The 20,369-nt window shown below is 43.2% G+C and overlaps 1 protein-coding gene across 1 annotated transcript in view; it reads right to left on the minus strand.

Moving 5' to 3' along the window:
• Nucleotides 1-725: 725 nt before the first annotated feature.
• The window catches only part of LOC147697869 (uncharacterized), a 46,316-nt gene continuing 26,672 nt past the window's right edge, over nucleotides 726-20,369 (minus strand). The window contains exons 3-4 of the mRNA XM_086936151.1: nucleotides 14,822-14,884; nucleotides 726-869 (exon numbers count right to left, since the gene is read on the minus strand). Of these exons, the coding sequence (XP_086792277.1) occupies nucleotides 726-869; nucleotides 14,822-14,884 (207 nt within the window). The remainder of the gene's footprint in view (nucleotides 870-14,821; nucleotides 14,885-20,369) is intronic.

Here is a 20,369-nt window from a genome sequence, read left to right on the forward strand (position 1 = left end):
AAATTAGCATAATTTTGGGAAAAGGAGAAGCCCATGGCACAGCCTTTCAGTTGTTTGTAGATCTTTTTATCAAATGTGAAGATGTTATTATGTAGGCATGTTGCGATCATTTCATTTAACATCTTGTTATGATGCAGCGTTGCATCCATTTCAAAAGACACAGGCTGATTCCGTCAAAGTTTTCCCACCGGTTTCAGACATTCTCTCGCCCTTTTTCACAGGAAATGGCTTCTATGAAGGTACAGCATCACAGGTGAGTCTAATAAAGGTGTTCACATTGTGCCTGATAGGCGTGTCTGCGTAGTGCATTGTGGTACCAGTAGTCTCAGTTCAATATTCCCTTCGTGTGACAAAATCTGTGGGTACCATTCATCAGACTGGTGTGAATGCTTGCTGCACTGTTGCTGTTGAGTAGATTTGCCACTGCATCTTTGATTCTACAGGCTCTCTCCATCCCAACACCCTTCCCCCTGGGATTTGCCACCAGAGCAGTTTCTCCTACTGTAAACTGAGGGCAAGTCTCAGGAGGATTAGGGAACTAGTGTCACCACCTTATTGGAATCCTCTGGGATCCAGGTAGGTGGCTTATGCCATTGTAACGTTTTACCAATGTTAACTTCATTACCACGATCACTATTTTAAATGCTAATTTGTCAAAAATAGCCGAATGGGTTGACACCAAATAACAGAATACTCACTTTCTGAGTGAAGTTCTAACTTTTTGCCTAATTTAGCCGTTTTTCTGTATAGGAGCTCAACTTTCGTTCACATGGAAAATTGTGCTCTTCGAACCCCTCTTTTTTCTTGGCCCACACTTGACCGATCAGGATGGAACTTTCCAAGGAGGAGTCAAAGTGAATAACTGTTTTCTTTGGAAAGTTTCATGCAGATTTTACAAACAACATCAAAGTTATTAAAGAAACAATAGATGCTTTCCACAGAAATTCTGAGTTAACTTTAACTTACCTATTGGAGCTTTCAGTCTGTCCTCTTCATTCATTGGTCTGCTGCATTGTCATTCCCATTTTTCTTCCACTCATACAGCATGCGGTAGAGTATAAGCCCACTTCAGCCATTGGTTAACCTCACTGTGAGTGTTTGCATTTTGCTGTTTCCGAAGAAATACATCCGCACACAAAGTAGTTCCCTTCATTTTCAAGGACTACAATAGCCAAATGTGTTTTTGATCCTAAAATATATATATATATTTTTTATACTGTTGAGAACCATAGCTCACTCAATGTAAATGTTTTACAAAAATCGTGACAAAGCAAAAGACAGTCTACTAATGGCAGAGCTAATGGGTTTGCTAATGCCTATTTAATTTTTATTTTAGAAGACCAATCTCTGGTTTATTTACTGGTTAATCTTATTTCTTGCACCTTTGTTAGGGACTCGCAAACTCGTTTAGAGTGAAATGGAAATCTTTCAATTTCTTGAGAAATCTCTAATTACGGAGACAGTAGAATTACCTCCATTACAGGGATAATATATTGTTTGAGGAAATGTAGCCAGTGGATTCTACTCCACGTTTTGAGTTTCCTCAAGAAATAAGAGGATTTTCAATTCCCTTCAAAACTCTATTTGAGGTTCCCTATTTATAAAACTATCATCAGGTTACTTGTAACCAGAATAGTAGCTGATCTCCCAAGAAAATGTACTCTTATACTAGCAACATAACAAAAGTTACATTCAATTTGGAGTCAATCCAGGATCAATTCTGCTGGGCCCGCAGGAGGTGTAGTCACTGTATGTGTTCTGTTATGGGCGCCTGTGACCTTGTTAAATAGATGTAGGTCGGCCATGTTTTCATGTCACGGTTATTATTAGTGATAATGATTTCTGTTCCCTTCAGAGGATGAAGACAACCATGCGTGATTTGCCTTGATGACCTCCAGGCTGGAATTATCTGGGAGCTTGACTACATGCGTCGATTTCACCACGTGATACTGCAATGAAACCAGAGATTAATTGCTGTTACTCGGCACTCAATTTGTTTAGGCCTTTTTCTTTATTTACACGGGCTACAGAATCAATAGTTTCGTTATTTTTAGTTTTCTGAGTATGTAAATATGTGCTTAATAGGAAAGAGGACAACGAATGTCCTTTCAAGGGTCACCATGTTTAGAAATGGAAATGCTAGTTTACAACAAAAAAATGTACCCAACTGTCATGGAAAGCAACCTTCATCTACTGTCCTTTCACACATTCCCAACTAGTAAATGCTACTCTATGGTTCCTATTTTTGCATTAAGCACTTGTGCAATGATAGGGGCAGTGAAGGGAATACCCATGTAGCTATTCTAAGGTCGTAATTCATTACCCAACATTCCTTGTCTCTATGCATTTTGAGCACCATTGACTAAGACAAAAAGCATGCCTGTTAAAACGGATCAAATGGCCAACATTAATAAATCGCGCTTCATAAGTCGAGTTTCCTGTTTTCCGTGTTTAATTTTTTTGTTCATTACAGTGGGCATTTTCCAGTGTCTTCACAGATTCTGAACATATGTGGTTATTTTTAAACATGTAATTTGTAATAGGTTTTTACATATATGGCAATGGATGACATTCAAGAGAAAGAAAAGTAAATAGAAGTTTATTCACAAGCTCACTGTTTCTAGAATTTTACGAAACAGAGGAAAGAGAGCCACCCCTCCTCCCTGACCAGAAATTGTATCCTGATTGGGGGAACGGATCAAATAAAACCCTTCCAGCTTTTCCATATTACTAAATTGATGAGACAATTCAAGAGATGGTGGCATACAGAGAATGAAAACCCTCCTTGAGTACTTCCCTTTTGATAAATTGCAACAACATCCCCTGAGTAAGAAGGTAGGTTTAGTGCCCCTTTATCCGGGAGGGCAGGACAGCTTAAGTAGACCAAAAGAGAACATCCCAACAGAGGGTGCCATTGTTCTTCAGTTCATGATTATGATTAAAAAAGGGCTTTGGGTGACCATTCCATTGCCATATTATTCGATAGGTGAGCATCGCACTGAGCTATGGAAGGAGCATCTTTTAGTTTTAAGTAGGAATCCACTGCTAATTTCACAACCCGCAAGCAATTTCACACCAAAGATTTATTTGGCTGTCAGTGATGCTTTAGAAGTGGGGAGCATGGACCTAATATTGGCAAACCCATGTCATTTGTCACAGGGCATCCTATTGGTCCCAGGACTTCCCTCACTGGTGCTAACACCTCCACCCAATAGGACATGCCCTGTGGACTCTCCAATTCATGTGGCATAAGTCACCCAGAATAATACATCATCTTAAACATAATGAACTCGTTTTCAGGTAAAAACAGTGGCGTTTTGTTGGGTAAATTCACTAGTCAAATGTAGCTTTGTAATGAGCTTCTCACACTTGGGAATAGTGTGAGTATAGTGCTGCCACTGCTGCATCATAATTGTTGTGGGGGAGGTTTTCAAAAAGTTTATGCGCTTCTTCCTCTATGAAATATAGCAGTAGGGACCATTTTACTGTTCCATCAGCCGTCCAACCCAGGTCTTCCACCTGGGGATTTAGAGGAGGGATCAATTAGCTTGCTGAAAGGGGTAATGCTGCCATGGAGGAAATTATGGTGAGCTCCCTTGCTGTGGCACTTGTGCATGTGCTTGTGGCGGTGGTGGTGGGTCCACAGCCATGTTTGCCACACCTAGTGTGACTCAATGGCAGAGACTTAATGACACCATCATGATACGACTTTCCACCTTTCAGATAGTGTCCCTTAATGAGCATATGAAAACCCCACCTACTGCTTGGTGTGCCTTGGGCACCAGCCTTCTATCTGACCGAGTGGCTAATTTCCTTGATTATCCATTTCTGAATATTGACAGTTTCCCACTGTTGTTCTCTTTTTTTCTTTTCAGCACTCTGCTGGTGCGAGGCAGAGGAATAGGCCTAGAAGGTGTTCTTCCCACCCATGCATGAGTGTCAGAATGTGCTTTTGCTGAGCCGCCTCATGCCAACACTTGAAGGAATCCTGCTGGCGGCCTGCTGATGAGGGGCAAACTGGGCCTTATTCCTGCTGAGTGAAGTAGTATCGCTGCAACGAGAGTCAGGCGAAACACTCCCTTATTACTGTAATGCTCTCAACAGAATGCCATTTAATGGCCTTACGTTTTTCCCGCTCCCCAGAAAATTCCAAAGCCACGTGCTGCGTTTGCCACACGGACAAACACTGGGTGGGAGGGGAAAGAGGGAAGTAGCGATGCAAGGGTTACATAACACTATCAAGTGCATTACACAGCAATTTAAGTTTACAGGACATTACATCTTGTCCCTTGTATCAACAATTAGTTCAATATATAATCGTTGAATCTGACAGGCAGGACAATTGTTCTTCTAGTCAGGACCCTACCATTAGGGTGAATTGCAATTGTAGAAAAAGAAACATTCGAAGAATTTCCACATGTAGTGATTACGGGCCATATGTATCAACACATTTTACCCTAGACACAGAATGGGCAAAACCCTTTGATACATCTGGCCCCCAGGGATCAGGGATCGATAAGATTTTCATAAACATAGTCCCATTTACACTACACAACTAATCCCTTCACGCTGGGGTTTTGTGTGAAGTAAGTTGATACCTAACTTACCACAAGCACCAGAACCTGCATTTCTCTTCATTAATAGTGGTGATAGATATAAAGTTGAAAGGTTGATAATAATATTTATGTACTCATTCTATCCTACTAAATAATAACAGACTCAGTATGTATAATTTATGTTTATCGCAAATAATGTGAAATGAATACTCATTAAGTACAGTCACACAAATGCAAAAACATAGATTATCAGGGAGAGAAAATAATTAGCAATGAATTAAATCAAACTCATGTAAATAAACAGTGCTGCTTCTGCCATCTCGTGAAGGAAGATGTTCGGGTCTACTGATATCCGAAGTTTGGCAGTCAGTCAGCACACCATGAAGGTCATTTTGTCATGCCTTTGCATTCTCTCTTCTTATTCAAAGCCCATTTTAATTCATTTATTTTCTTTAGCCAATATTAACCCCAAACTGGCATGCAGAAGTGTAGGCCCATGCTTGCTTTTCTACAGAGACCAAAACACAAACATTTATTATTTTATATGAAATGTAATGTTCAATGTGCACCATTGCAGCATTGCACTATCCCACGCACAACCTGTATTATTCCTAGGAATTATTATTATCGTGCACATTAGAAGCATTAGTCTTTTAAATAAGTCACTTCTTGGCCTAGTTTTCATGCATTAGTATACACATTAGTTCAAGCATGTGCAAAAGCATTTCCCCTTATTTTAAAGTTGTGTAATAATATTTTTCACAGCACACTGAGTGTTCAATTGAAGCAGGTTTTATTTTCTCAAACCCTGCTCCATCAGTAGCAATAGCATTGCTTGACTGGCATTGCTCACTATTGCTGGCATCTTTGATTGATTCAGGTACGCTACCTTGAACAGCCTCCTGGCTGCCCACTGGTACTTGAGGTCTGATGCTAACAAAATGTGATCCATTCCACCACTGGCCATTGTGTAATAAAACAGCAGTGCCTCTGGTCTTAGCCCCATGTCTAGGTTCACTGTACTTGCTCATGTTAGCTCCTTTTCTAGGATATTTTACTCTCACCACATCCCCATCCCTCAAAAACATCTCTTTGACTACATTGCTAGCATCGCAGTTGCTGCACATTCATTTTTGGCGGTTGTCTACCAAACTTCTTATTTTGGTCTCCTTTTCCTTTATGTTCTTCCTTTCCCACATCCTCCATGCTAAAGACCAGTATGGTTGTAAGTGGGTGATGGCTACTTCACCCCTGAGCAACTTGAAGGGAGTTCTTCTACCCGTGGTATTGTGTGGATATGACCATAGTCTGGTCCTAAGGGCTGCCTCTATGGGAATGTAAGACATTACTGTCATCTGAATGTTTTCCTTGATTAGGCTATTGGCCATTCAACTTGGCCATTACTTTGGGGGTGGTGCAAAGATGGCTTTACATGTTCCATGCCATTTATTTTCAAGAACGTAACTAGTTCCTGGGACACGAATTGAACTCCATTATCAAAAACTAACTGATGATGGAAACCATCCCTACAGAACAATTCCTTCAGGAATTTCACCACCTCGGAGGTGGTGGGTTGATACACAAAATTAACCTCAAACCACTTTCGGAAGTAATCTACTTTAACCATGGCATAACACATTTCTAGGGGCACAGTATACAGCAGTCCAATAAAGTTTATGCTGGTCTTTATCCAGGGACTTTCAGGCAACTCTACAGAGGACATGAGCACCTGTGTGTGATCATGGTTTTATCCGTCTTGGCACAGACAGAGCAATGGCTAACAAACACTTCTGCAAAAAGAAAGGGGTTTTAAGGTCCTAAAAACCTATTGGCCCTTAGAGGGTAGAGAGGTCCTCTGAAGTGAGGATAAAGTGATACACCCTCCCTATCAAATACTGCTAACCTAAAACAACCCCTTTAGGAGCTACAAAGACTCCATAAAGGACTGCGTGGGATCTGTGATGCGCCACACCTATACACCACTCTTATTAGAGTGGAAAAGGAAAAATACCCTTTTCTTTATGCAACCCTCATCCACTCTAGTAGTTGTGTGCTTCATCATTGGGTTCACCCTGATTCCTTAAGGTCAGGATGGGCTCGACCATATTTCAGGGGCTCTTAAAAAGAAAGGTATATATACGGGGGCGTAACATTAAAGATACATTTCCTCACCCACTCCCAAGGTATCCCTTTATTAGTTGAGTGGGTGGGAAGGTTAAAAATGAACACTATAAGGGCGTAAGTATGTGATGGTCCTATGACCCTAAAGCTCCAACATTTTCAGTTCTGTTGTATCGACCTACCTAAAGCTGGGCTTTTGTCAGGGTAAGTTCATAAGTAGGTTACTACCCAATGACGCGTCTAACATGTGGTTCTTTTTATGTGGCATGGAAATAATCAAGGCATGCTCGTTGCACGTAATACTTGCCACTATTGGGATATTACCTGAAATTTAAATAGGGAAAAAAAATACAAAAGATAAGGACATCCTTCATGATGCACCAATTAAGTGATCTCTCCTCTGCATGAACATATGCATAATTAATAGCTCTCTCCTCTGCATGCACACCAGCATGTTGAGATAAGTGTATGGGTAGTTTTCCCAAACATTGTGTTTTTTATTGTGATCACATACACACACTTTTAGAAGAAGACATTTAATGCCACTCACACAAATGTGGTATGAGGCAACGGGACACTGTTCTATCTCTCTGCCTTGTGTAAGCAAAATCCTCCCATCATTCTTTACAATGACAAATAGACTACTGGGCATATTATTATGGGATATTTCTGAACTGAGATGAAATAAAGGGCCAGGCTTTCACCTAAAGGCGTTTTTAGGCTCTGTACTGCTAAAACCCACTCACCCGGACGTTTGAGAAATCTGGTGATAACAACAGAAATAATTAAAAGTAATACTAGAACTTAAGTATAATATGGGTGTTTTTAAGTCCCCATTGTAAGGTATTAGCCAAAAATGCATGTTGAGAAAACAAACAGCGTGGCATTGCCTCTTGCAAAACACTTACTTCATCACCGGCCCCAGTGGTGTAGCTGGGGGGGGGGGCGGTCTGCCCCAGGCAGCACTAGTTTGGGGTGGGGGTCTTGCGACACTGGTGATCCGTGGCGGTGGCTGCCTTTATAATATATTTGGGGACATTCACTGACACTACTGTCAATCACTGGTAGTAGTGTCAGTGTCCCCAAATATATTATAAAGTCGGTCGCCACCACGGGCCACCAGTGTCGAAAGGCCGCCGCCCGAAGGTGAATTATGTACACAGTACATCCACCACCCCCACACCCACACGAGCACGGAGCAAATGTACACGTGACGTGCAGTTATGTGTGAAGTGTGCAATGTACTGAGTTTGTGTTTCCCAGGGCCGTCAATCTTGTAGCGCGAAAGCGCTACCAATGACGGCCTGGGCATAATTTTTGGCCAGCCCCGTGCTGAAAACGCAGCAGTGACGCATCACGTCCTCCACAGGGCCGCTTCCTCACTCCTCATTATGGCCCCACTCTTGAGAGGGTGCTTCGGCACACCTTTCACGGGGGTTCTCTCCCCGCAGTTGGAGGAACAGTCTAGCGCCTGGTTTTGCTCAATTAAGGACCTGCTACTGGGGAGCTTAGACGCATACGAAAGGCCCACTGTATGTGGAGCCACTGTCTGTTGGGTTCCTGAGCGACCAGTTCTGCCTGTTTCCCTCGGACTTGATGTTGACTGTGTATCACTGCATCTCAACAGACCTGGGCTGTAAGCAACTGGGTAAGATGTGTTCCGGCACATATTTCAACATGAAATGGCACCACCAAGTGCACATTTGAGGCACACTGATACATTAACGCGCTCATTCCAAAGTGGCCGGTAATGTGGGGGTCCAGTGTTGCCAATTCCAGGCCTTATCACCATCTCCATTTAGTGGCCTATTGCGAGTTTTTGAGTAAGAATGGGGAATAACGTGGTTTTCAGCAACAACCCTATTCAAAGCAGTAAAATGTAAAGGAAATCGGTGGGTCACAGTAAAAAAAGATCTGGAGGTCTTCCTATGCATAATTAAATACTCGGTAGTTGTTACTCTGTGCTATTCCACTTCAAACCCACCAGACCACCCTCGAGGACATGTATACAACAGTCCATGGTGTTTATATTGGTGTAACAGAGGTTATGGAAGGGGTGGTGGAGTGGGCCAGGCCCTGAAATTAAGCAGGTACATGGATACAGAGTTCAGAGATGTTTCTAACACATAACATAGCTCAGGGAGCAGAGTATTCCTTGTTTCTGTGTGTGGTCTGCAGGTCGCCACTTCACATCATGGTCAAGTCGACGACATACATATTATTCATTCATTCATTTATTTATTTCGGCTAAAACATCCATAAATCATTTAACTGATATATTTGAATATACAGGATAAACCAGCTACGTCCTAGAACAGAATAAAAAATGTTTCAATTTTAAAGCTGTTTATTGACCCATAAAAAAGAATCTTCACCTGCTCTTTGTTGTCAGAACCCTGGCTTATCTGCACCATCTCGGTTTCTAAAATACTAAACAAAAGTGTATAGAAAATATAACGCAACAGCTGAATGGTTGATGACAAATGGTTGCCCATTAATCCCCATGCCCTCCGTATGAAATGTGTTGTGTATTTTTGGATTAACAGGTTAGGTGAAACTCTACACTGTAGGACGATCCTTTACACACCTCTTATAACAAATCAATTTCGAGATGGTTCAGCCACTGACCCTTGTATTATGGCAGCGAGAGGGATCGAGGTCCTCCTTGTTCACAGCCAGGCAATGCTCTGCGGCAGTTATGAGAGTCCCTTACAAGCATCGCACCAGACAGAACATGTATATCAATAATCAGCTGGAGGTTTTTGGCGCGATAGAGCCAAGCTACACAGTTGACTCTATTGGGCTCCAGAGATAATATATGAGGCCATGGGAGGTTCATTTGCCACTCTGACAAAAGTGAAGGCTGAGAAACAGCCCGGTCAATGTCCTAAAACAAACAACGATAAAGTAATTCTCAAGGAGTACATTTTGCTTTCTTATCATTTGGTTTATGGTTTCATCTTTTTTAAGCCAAAACTCGGTAGAAATTGAAGAATGTACTAACAGCCAGATTCATGAAGGTGAATAGCGCTCGCAAAGGGCCAGATTCTCAGAATCTGGCCCTTTGCGAGCGCAAATTTTGCATTTGGGATTCATCATACCAAATGCAAAAATCGGTAATAGCGAATTCGCAAATTTGCGAGGAATTACATTTAAGGAGTCTCTATTTTAGATTCCTTAAATGCAATTCATCGTCCATTTTCAAATTGCGAATTTGCAATTTCGGGCCGCTATTTACCGCGAGGTCAAACCTCGTGGTAAATAGCGAAAACTTAGAAAAATGCTTTTAAAAGCATTTTCCTAAGTTGCATGTTGCACACACACATGTCCTTTGGACATGTGTGTGCGCAACACCAATGTAGATTACCTTTCAGGGGTGCTACAGGGTGTCCTTTGGACACCCCTAGCACCCTTGAAATCGCATCCTTATTTGCGATTAGCAAATTGCTAATCGCAAATAAGGAATAACTCCCCATTCATTCCTATAAGCCTTTAGGCCCATAGGATTGAATGGGGAGTTATTCCTTATTTGCGATTAGCAATTTGCTAATCGCAAATAAGGAATGTGTAGGAATCTCAATTTATTTAGCGATTCCTACATGAATCCCGTTTTGCGAGTCTGTAATAGCGATTCCTTATGAATCGCTGTTACAGACTCGCAAAACAGGTCTTTGATGAATCTGGCAGTTAGTGTGCAGCACGCACGCAGCACAGCCTGTACTGTATTGGACAACAGCCAGGGCAGTGGGACTTCATGATGCACCTTTCAGAACTCTCAAGTGCTTGCCGTCCTTTTTCCCCAGCACCCCCACCCTGCTACCTGCCATGGGCGGCAATCTGAGGGATAGCCCCGGGTGCCAGAAGCTCTAGCTACGCCTCTGAAGGGCCCCATCCCATTCCAATACATATTTGGCTCAGCTCCCCTGCTTGCAATAGAGAAGGGTTGTAGACAACTGATTTTTATGTTTCCCCGGTGCCTGGCCAGTATGGCCTGGTTTGCTCGTAATCATAGTGCTTTGATTGAGAAAAATGTATCGGTATTCTGCTTTAGATCATGGAAAATGTGGATATGTGGAGGCCAGGGGCTTGGCTATGTTTACAGAGTATAGCATTACTCAGTCTGCACGTCTCTCCAGCTCAGAGCAGCACATGACAGAGATGGGATCTTGGGATATGTAGTCTCCCTGGTGGGGGGGTGTAGTTTTTTGCGCGCCGTTTTTGAACAAACATAAAATAAGATGTTATAATTGTGTCTTTCATCTTTAAGAAACGATGTATACTTAAGCGTAGGCAAACAAAAAAAATAATTCTTGAAACGTATCAATTAAGTCTGTAGTGCCAACTTAAAATAATATCTATTTATCAAGTGATGGTGTATATGTTTCTTCCCTTATCAAAGAGGGGTTCCTAGATGGTAAGGATGTGACTGGAACTGTAATCAGTTGTAGTCTAAGCAGCAATTAATGAAAAAAACGTTTTAAGATTAGGTATGACTCAACATAGAAGCAATGTTTAATTGGTGATATATTTGTCTATATCTATAGATATCTAAATCTGAGTCAAAGGTGGTGGATGGTAGATGGTAAAACTAACACACCACAGTGTGTTTTGCCAGGTGTATATTCACAATTTTGATTCCATGAAGTAACTACTGCTGTCATACTTAGGGAAACCTAGCCTGTACTAAATTGGTTCCAGGGAATTTCATCATTTAGGCCCTGTTTATGTGTTTGTAATTTGTACAACCAAAGGTGCTAACCTTTAGAATGGCTTTGACCTCAGTGCGGGCTGACAAGGGTACATTCCTTACACATTGCTTGACAGCATTGTCTTTCCTTTAAGATTATCTTATGTTTGAAAGTCTTTAAGCAGCCAAGTTTATGTCTGAATACCCCTTTGTGCACTTCAAGAATTGTTTCTGAATTGTCTTCTTGGATACTGAACATATAAGGAGGTTGGCATGCATTTTTTATTGTTCATAGCTTCTGTTGTTCCAACCAGCTGAGGATATTGGCATTGTAGTCTACTATGTAAATATTTGCTGAAGTATTTTTCCCCTTGAACATCGATTCTGTATTAACTACTCCTTCCAGCTGTATTTTGAGGCCCCCATAGGCTCCTGGGATGTTGGTGCTGCCTTGTAGTGGAGTTTTGCATCCTAGGTTAATGTATGTGTCTTTTGACAGAATGGTGATTCTGGACTCAGTGTCCACTAGCATCTCCACACTTTCTCCATTCATGTGAACATTGCATTTTGGTTGATTCTGTATATCCTCTTTGTTGATGATGGCTGTTGGACTTGGCCCGCAGGGCAGGTTCACCCCTAGACTTTTTGCCTTATTTGTGACCCTGTGTTAGTGATTTTTGGGTCTCTGCGCACTTTCCCCTGAGTCCCAGAGTGAAAGTGCGTGCGTGTAGTATGGCTGGCCTGCCCTCCCATAGGAATGCATGGGGAATGTGTGTATCCCTGGTAGTTCCTGATGCGTGGGGAGTGCAGGCTCGAGTTTGGTATGCCTGAACTCGTGAGAGTGAATGCTGCAAGATGGTGTCTGCGGCATGTATGTGTCTAGTTGGGAAGTGCTACTTCTGGACATTGAGATATGTGTACAGTGAGGGTGCTGGAGCGTGATTGGCTGGAGCTGGCTGGCATGCCAGGCTCCAGGAAGTCTGGATGGGTCTTCCCGGTGGTGAGTGGGAGATTAGCATGAGTGATGTGTGGGAGGAGTGTACCTGGGTCCTGGATGGGCTGGGTTTTCCCCACACAATGCTGGCTCCGCCCCCCTGTGGTGTGTCTAATGACCCTAGCCTCCCCAGTGAAAGGAATGGGTGGTTGGGCCATCAAGAGTGCTCCAGAACCAGCTGCGACTGGTTTTTCCCCCACCCTGCACATTGTAACAAAGGAATTTACAGTATAAGAAGGGGCTGTGTCCCCACTGAAATTGTTCTACTTTGGAATCCTGCCAGAGGGGGCTTTTGCCGCTGCTGGGGCCAGAAGGACCGCCACTTGGGGAGTCTCCCTGCCTGGAGACCCAGTGTGCTGGCTCTGGCCCAGCCTTGCCCCCCTGCCTGCCTCCAGCCCTGCTGGAGCCCTGTCCTGTCCTCCAGTGCTGGGGAGCACTGAGGACTTCTTTCCTGCAGCCTGAGAGCGCTGCTCTCTGCCCTTCGGCGCTGGGAGCGTGGAGATCGCCTGCCTAGCGCTTGGAGAGCGCTGGATTTTACCCCTAGCGCCTGGGAGCGCTTTTGTTGCTGTTTTGCGCTTACGAGCGCTTATTGGTGCCTGCAGCGCTTAGGAGCGCTGTGGTCTGCAAAGGCCGGTGCCCACCCGGCCTCCGATCGCCCCGTGTGGTGGTTTGGCGGCGCGGGTGCCACCCCGCTCATTGCCGCTTTACTTTGCCCGATTTATTGATCTACGAGGGAGCCCACTCCTCGGATCATCTGGGAGCCCGCCTGCCTGCCTAAAACGGGCCGCCGCGCTGCCCGCGACGACCCGGAAGTGTTCCGGCCGGCCGGCCAATCAGAGCGCGGCCCCGGGAGAAGCAACCGGAAGTCCCGCCTCGCCGCCGGGAGAAAGAAGAGCCTAGCAGCGAGGAGAACGGAGGTACGGTGCCGGCAAGGCTCCGCCGCCCAGGAAAGCCCCGGGACCAGCGGGAGAGACCCGCCTCCGCTGGAGAGACCAGCGCGAACCCGGTAGGTGCCTGCAGAGGAGGGGGGGGAGCGTCGGGACACATTGCCGGTGTCCGCCCCGCCCCCTCTCTGTAGCGCGACCTCGCGCCTGTGTGTTTTGAGCCTGAGGGCTCGGGGGCATTGTGTATTGAAGAGCCCAGAGAGGCTCCAACGTCCAGCACACTCCTTGTTTGGCGAGCCAGAGAGGCTCGTGGGCGCATCTACTAAGAGCCCAGAGAGGCTCTGAGGGGCATTTCGTCCGTGAGCCTGCGAGGCTCTTGAGGAGCATTTGTCCTGACCCCGGGTCCCCAGAGAGAGGGACCCCACAGCCCAGCGAGGCTGCACCATTGGCTTGGAGTCCAGTGAGGCTCCAGCCTGCCTTTTGCTTTGCGAGCCCTGAGAGGCTCGAGTGCCCCCCTTGTCTGAGAGCCTGAGAGAGGCTCCGCAGTGCCACAGTGGTGGTTCTTTGAGCCCAGAGAGGCTCCAACTTTGTGCTAACTTTCCCTGCTCCAGTTGCCCAGCACTTTGTGGGCAACTGCCACGTTTAGGCCCTGACATTGGGACACCGGGACAGTCACAGGTGGTGACTGGTGAGTTTGGGGAAATTGTTATTGATTCTGCACCTCTGAATGTTACGGCATCATGTGTTTTGCTTACACCTCTGAATGGGTAGATTATTCATCATGTGTTCTCTTTGTCCTTTTATACCTCTGAATGTTACGACATCATGTGTGTTGCTTTTGCACCCCTACAGGTAGTGTGACGTGTAGGTGGTTGTTTTCTCCCTAGTACAGGTGGTGCTAGAGAGGTCCTGTTACCAGTGATTACTGGTTGTATGCTCTACTGTTATATTTTTGTGCTACAGTAATTATTTCTAAAGGTGCTGATACCCTTGACAGTGGTCCAGGTGGCCCTGTCCTGTACAAATATCCCTTGTAAATTCCACCCGTGCCTGTTGGCACCGTGTAATAAGATGTGTGTTTTATCTGATGTATATTTTTATAATACAAAGGCTATTTTTACATAACCTTGTGTGGAGTGTTTTCTTTGTGGTGGGCCTTGGGTGTTGTTGCTGGGGTGCATGCGCAAATACTTAACTTACATCGCCTCCAAGTTTAGCCTTGACTGCTCGTGCCACGTTACCTAGAGGGCGAGTAGGGGTTGCCTTGGTGTGTGACTCCCTTGCCCTGACACTTAGAAGTGGCGATCCCTGACTGACCTCGACGCGAGTCTTGGCCGGCCAGGGTCCCGGTTCTAACAATGGCCTTAAGTAAGACTACATTTTCTATCATTTCACTGTCATCTGAGTCTACTTCTGACTTAAAACTTCCACTCTGAAGACCTTGGTGTGAGAGGTTTTGCAAACCTTAAGGAAATGTCCTGTCTTTCCGCACCTTTGGCAGATTTTGCTTAAAGCAGGACATCCTTTGTTAAATGCCAAGTGGGTACTGAACCTACAACCATAGTATCCCAATTTGTACCTGCTTAAAATTGATTTGCTCTTTTTGTTGTTCCTTTTGAACTGGTCTGCCAACACTGTGAACCTGTGATCAGAAAGTTAAAGAAACTTTCAATCAATTCCATAAAAAATCCTTTTTTTGGTAAAATATCTGCAAATGATGTTTTCCCTGAATACATCATTTGTTTCTAATTTTAATAAGAAATGTTCTGCACATTTTATTAATCTGGCATCCTTTTATGTGAACTCTCTTATTTCTGTGTTTATTATTTATTTCAAATCAGAAGGTAATTTTTCAACAGTCTTTTCAGAAAACAATGCTACAGCTGTCTCTTGTTGGGCCATTTTAAAATGTACATCCTCATCAGGAATCTGAAAATAAATATTATCTGGTGTACAGTAATTTGTGCCGTTTAATTTGCAAAACAATTATTTTCCTGCTAGGCCTGAGTCACAAATAACAAATTGGTAATTTTCCTCAAATGGGTCTATTTTTGGTGCAAATTTTTCTAAAACTGGGTTTGTAATTTCTTTGTTTAAAACTCCTGCAACTAAGTCTACTGCTTTCACAATGGACTTGGTAAATTCAGAATTGTGAGGGTTAAAACTCTCATTTTCAAACACAGCAACCTGTTGGACTGGGTTCTGTTTTTGTCTCTGGAAATAATTCACATTTGCTCTGGACAACATATTTAAATTAATTTGAGCATTTTCCATATTTTGTGGGACCATCTGTGCTTGAAAAACTCCTGGCATTGGTACCTGTTTCTGAACTGACATTTGCATTTACTTAGCTGGCATATTTTGCATCTGCATTTCTCTATGTTTTTGTGCATCTTGTTTAAATTTATATTTCTTCTTTCAATGCTCAAATCTGTTATATAGATGGCAAAAGGACACTTTTTCCAGAAGTACAACATCCATACCTGTATTTTCACAAACCAAAACAACTTTATTTCCATCCTGTGCAACATCAAATCTTCCTTGAACACTTTTTACCTCTGCTTGTGAAACATCACCCTGTACCACACTTTTATTCTCTGCAAACAACTAATTCTAAAAACGTTTCTGTGCAAACCTTCTCTGTACCATCATATGTTTTTCTTCAAACTCTTTTGGATTCATTCCCTGTCCGGCACAATAGTACCCTTCATCTTTCAAATGCCTATCTAGCAGCTTTCTTTGCAAACAAATCCATTTTTGCTTTTTGTGCACACTAATCGGATAAGAGAATATTAAACCAATAAGCAACTGAGTCACAAAGAATCTTATGCTATTGGCACCAGGACATTCTCTACCACTGTGTTGCTGAAACATTAAACACACACTTTCACAAAACATATGATTCAATCCTTTTAGCTCCTGTTGTGTTCTTTTAATCTGTACCCAATTAACATCTGTTGCTCGCACTCTGCCATTCAGGAAAGTAATCACTGCTATGTTGTTCTCCACAACAACAGAAAATGATAGTGCATTCATGCAAATCCTTTTTATTGTCTCCTCACCTGGCCTTTGCACAACAACTTTAGATTCACCACAATTTAGTCTGCATGGCAATGTAAATGAACATTTCCAAATTAATGCACAACTCTTTTAAAATTTCAACAAATCCATCAACTTGTGGGTATCACAGCATATATCTGTTACTCAATTGTGGAAATGTATTCAGAATTGCTGCAAGTTCACCTTTATTCTGTTGCCCATGCACGTACACTTCTCCCACCTTTTCTTTCAATTAGTAAGTAAAAGCTTCTCCCTCATCCTGTTTATTATTTTCCATAATAAGGTCTGGTGGTTTCTTTTTATTCTCATGTTTTCTTGCCCATGTGTCTCCTAATTTCTCAAACCCATTGCATTTGAAAAGATATGTTATTATTTATGCAATGTCTAAATGCATTCCTGAAGAACACATTTTCTCATTTGCTTCATCATCCATATGTACCCTGAAACCTTTCTGAAATGGAAAACTTCCTGAAACATCAATTTCATAATTTTGAGCCAATTCTGTAAGTCCATCGTGTGTAGTTACTGCACATGTAGCTGTTTCCTTAATTCAGGGCAATTAATTATTTTTCCTGACACTGGTTCACATTTTCATTATTTAAACAGCAGGGACTGTTTCTTCATGTTCAAATGTTGAATTTAAAACACTAAGCTGTTTTGTTGCGTGCTTATCTAGGTTCCTGATCGATACTGTGACCTTATGCCCCTATTCGGCTATAAATCCATTTATTCCCTATATTGGCATAACCGTTCAAGTGCGATTTTCTGAAAAGTCATCTCTGGCCTCACACGAACAGAGCCACATTCCAGCATGACTCTCTGCTACTTCCTTTGCGACCAATTAGTGCAATGACAGAGCAGCAGTCACTATCTGATATTCCTAGATAACACTCCGAGTTCTTCAACAAGATAAAAACTCAGCAAACCTGGAAATCCCCGCTTGCTATGTTTTGATTAGTAATGGAACTCTAATGAGCAACTGATAACTGTCACTTCCTAGTGACATCTTTAATTGACGTCTTATGTCCAGCAAACTTGCGTCAAACCCGGCACCTGTCAGGTATAAATATTACCAACGTTGCCTTAAGCAATGAGCGAACATGTTGCTGATGCCAGCTGCCTGCATGACCCTGTGTTGGTAAAAACTAGCACTCTGTCGCTGCAGCCTGCTATCCTGTGGTGGTGAAGCTGCTGATTACCATTATCGCCGCTACAGCGCGAACTATGGTGCAGTACGCTTAAGGAGCTGAAACAGCCGTCCTCTGCGAAAACATCCAGCCCAGCTGCCCGCGGACGCTGTCACCCCTCCTTCCTCGACGCGCTGAGAGAAGCCGCTGCCTTTCTCGTGCAGAGAAATCCAGTCCCGGCGCTTCCGGTTTACCCTCGCGGGTGACTGGGATATCGAGAGAGACCCCTGAAGGAGATACCAATCCTCCATCATTCTATTCAGAGGTATGGTGTTGACTAAACCCTTAGACGAGAATTCTTGAAACAAACCTTGGCAAAACCAACTTAACTTAAAGCTACTTACTTGCTCCCCTTCTCACGTGTTAGGCTTAGGTCATGCACACTGGGGTAGGCTTAGTTAGAAGCACCAGTTGAGTATGTTAGCCTAATGTATATATGACTGTATATATGTTTTATTACTTTTAAACCATTGTATGGCTAAGAAACCATATCAATGCTTTTACAGTTCTATTTCGCAATACTTATCTTACTGTACGTACTTTTTATAATAACAATTATTGCAATTGTGGCTATACATTTCTCTTGTACGAGAAGAAAGACTGTTCAATAAATGTTAACCCTTTATTGATACACGCCCGTCTCTCTATTCTCTACATACTGTGAAAGTGAACTGCACTAGACTGACTGAGTGAAATCTATGTCTATTGTTTCACACGACCCTAGAGATCGACTCTTGATCTGAGGAGCAAAGTTGTCATGTTGCACGGTTGTTGGAAAACTGAATCCCTTCTTGTCTGTGCCAAGGAAAGTGATCACTTCCTATGCAGAGAAGAAAGTTTCCAGTGACCTCTGAGCTAGTTGGTAACACAACCTAATTAAGTTTAGCATAGTCAGTGGAGACCTGGAATATAAGCAGTTCCACGTCGATACTACTGTTTATGTTATTCCAATGCGCAGGGCCTAGTGGGAAACTAGGAACTACACTACATGGCGCCCTAACGTTTGGTAAGGCGATAAACTAACGCAAGACTTGTAGAGTAACTCAGTCGTGCATATTTCACACCCCTTTCTCCCGTAAATACTCCAATAGACGTCTGGAGTGGGTGAAAGGTTAAAATCCGCCCGACCTTAGTAGGAAGAGATTCCTATGTAAAGCTCTGGTTTATTCAAGGTTGAAGGATACAGTGTTCCAAAATATTGTGCATCTAATCTTTGTCTCCTTGGAGACCTACTCTGCAAAAACTGCATTTATACAATGTCAGTAGAAAACAACGGCACCACTGGGGCCGCAGCAGATGCGACTCAGCAAGGTCCCGAATACACAGACCCGGGTGCTATTATCATCCCGGTCCAGTTAAGAAGATCTATAACTTTAAAACTTATAGAAAACGGACTGCCACCTCAAGTTGGTACAGTAATTTTCGTGATAGAGGCTCACGAGTATCGGCAGACAGAGGTATTCTATTCATGGATAAACTTTCCAGCGGTAAACGCTATAACACAAGAGTTTCACTATTACAAAATAGAGGAACCTCCGGGAGAGTACGCTCCTTTCGAGGAGGTTGAAATCCCACTTAAATTTCAAGAGCACCTGCTCTGGTTTAATGGCGCCCTAAAACACAATGATCACATAACTAGGCTCGGTCCACTAGGTAGACCAGGAGCCACGTGGCCGGTTCTAGCCAGCTACACACCACATCCTGACATTGCAAAAATGTCTAGAGAAGAGCTGTTAGTACAGCTAAACACATTAATAAAAATACATAGGCAATTAGTCCAATATGTAATACGGACTGCAACAGTCCAGCCAGCAGTTAATACACCACAGCTGACCCCTCATCAGGGGAACACAAATAAAATTACACCACAGAACATACAGTCATGTCTTGGTAAAACACCCGTAAAACGGGAACAAATTCCTTTCTGGTTAGCCCAGAAAATCACTCAAATAGAGGCAGTATTTCCTGATACTACCCCTATTGAGAAACACAGAATCTTGACCATCTGCCTTCCTATGGGAATCGCACCACACGTGGAGGACTGTGACACTTGGGGTACAGTCTTTGCTTCCATTTACACAAAAACACACGGTGTTCCGTCTATGGCGGTAATACCAGAAGTGCTAAAACAGATTCAAAATGAATTCGGTCCAGAGCCCGCTTTAAATCTAGGTATGAAATTACTGAAAGATTTCAAGCAGGTCACGGCTATATTATTAGCCAACATAAAGGGAGAAGCAGCATCTGTGGCGATTCGCCAGAAGTTGAGGGAAACAGATATAAAAGATCCTGTTGAGCTTGCAAAAATCATAGAAAAATGCTATGAAGAATTAGGTAGAGACAGCTTGGGTGGGAAACCAGTTAAGCCCCAACTGCTCGAAAATCCTGAAAAATTATTTATTAAAAATAATTCAAACACTCCTAAAAAGAGCTGGGATGGAAATAAACAATCCACTCCCAAGGAAAAAGTTTTCCAGTCCAGAGGAAGGTCTCCTCGACGGAGGGAAAGAACTCCGACTCGAGAACGCCAGTCTCCCCATCGGGAGACCTCTGAGAAAAGATATAACCTTAGAAATAGGGATAATCTGAAAAAACCTGATAGATATCAAAGTATTGATACACGTCCCTCTCGATCTTTTCCACAGAATTCGGAAAGAAGAGGACGGTCAGACCCAGGAGAGCACACCAAGTCCAAAGACAAGGAACCTGCTCAGAGTAAAAAATCTCAATTTCAGAAAAAGAAGGTAGCCAGTATTAGAGTAATCAACCATGCCGAGAATACTGAGGACACAGTTGAAAAACGGGGAGTGGGCATTGACAATGTTGGACAGTGCAGCAGAAATCAGTATAGCGCGCAAGATCTTGATGAGTCATCTGGAG

The sequence above is a fragment of the Lissotriton vulgaris genome, chromosome 8, assembly GCF_964263255.1.
Source record: "Lissotriton vulgaris chromosome 8, aLisVul1.2, whole genome shotgun sequence".
In the NCBI taxonomy this organism is placed as follows: Eukaryota; Metazoa; Chordata; class Amphibia; order Caudata; family Salamandridae; genus Lissotriton; species Lissotriton vulgaris.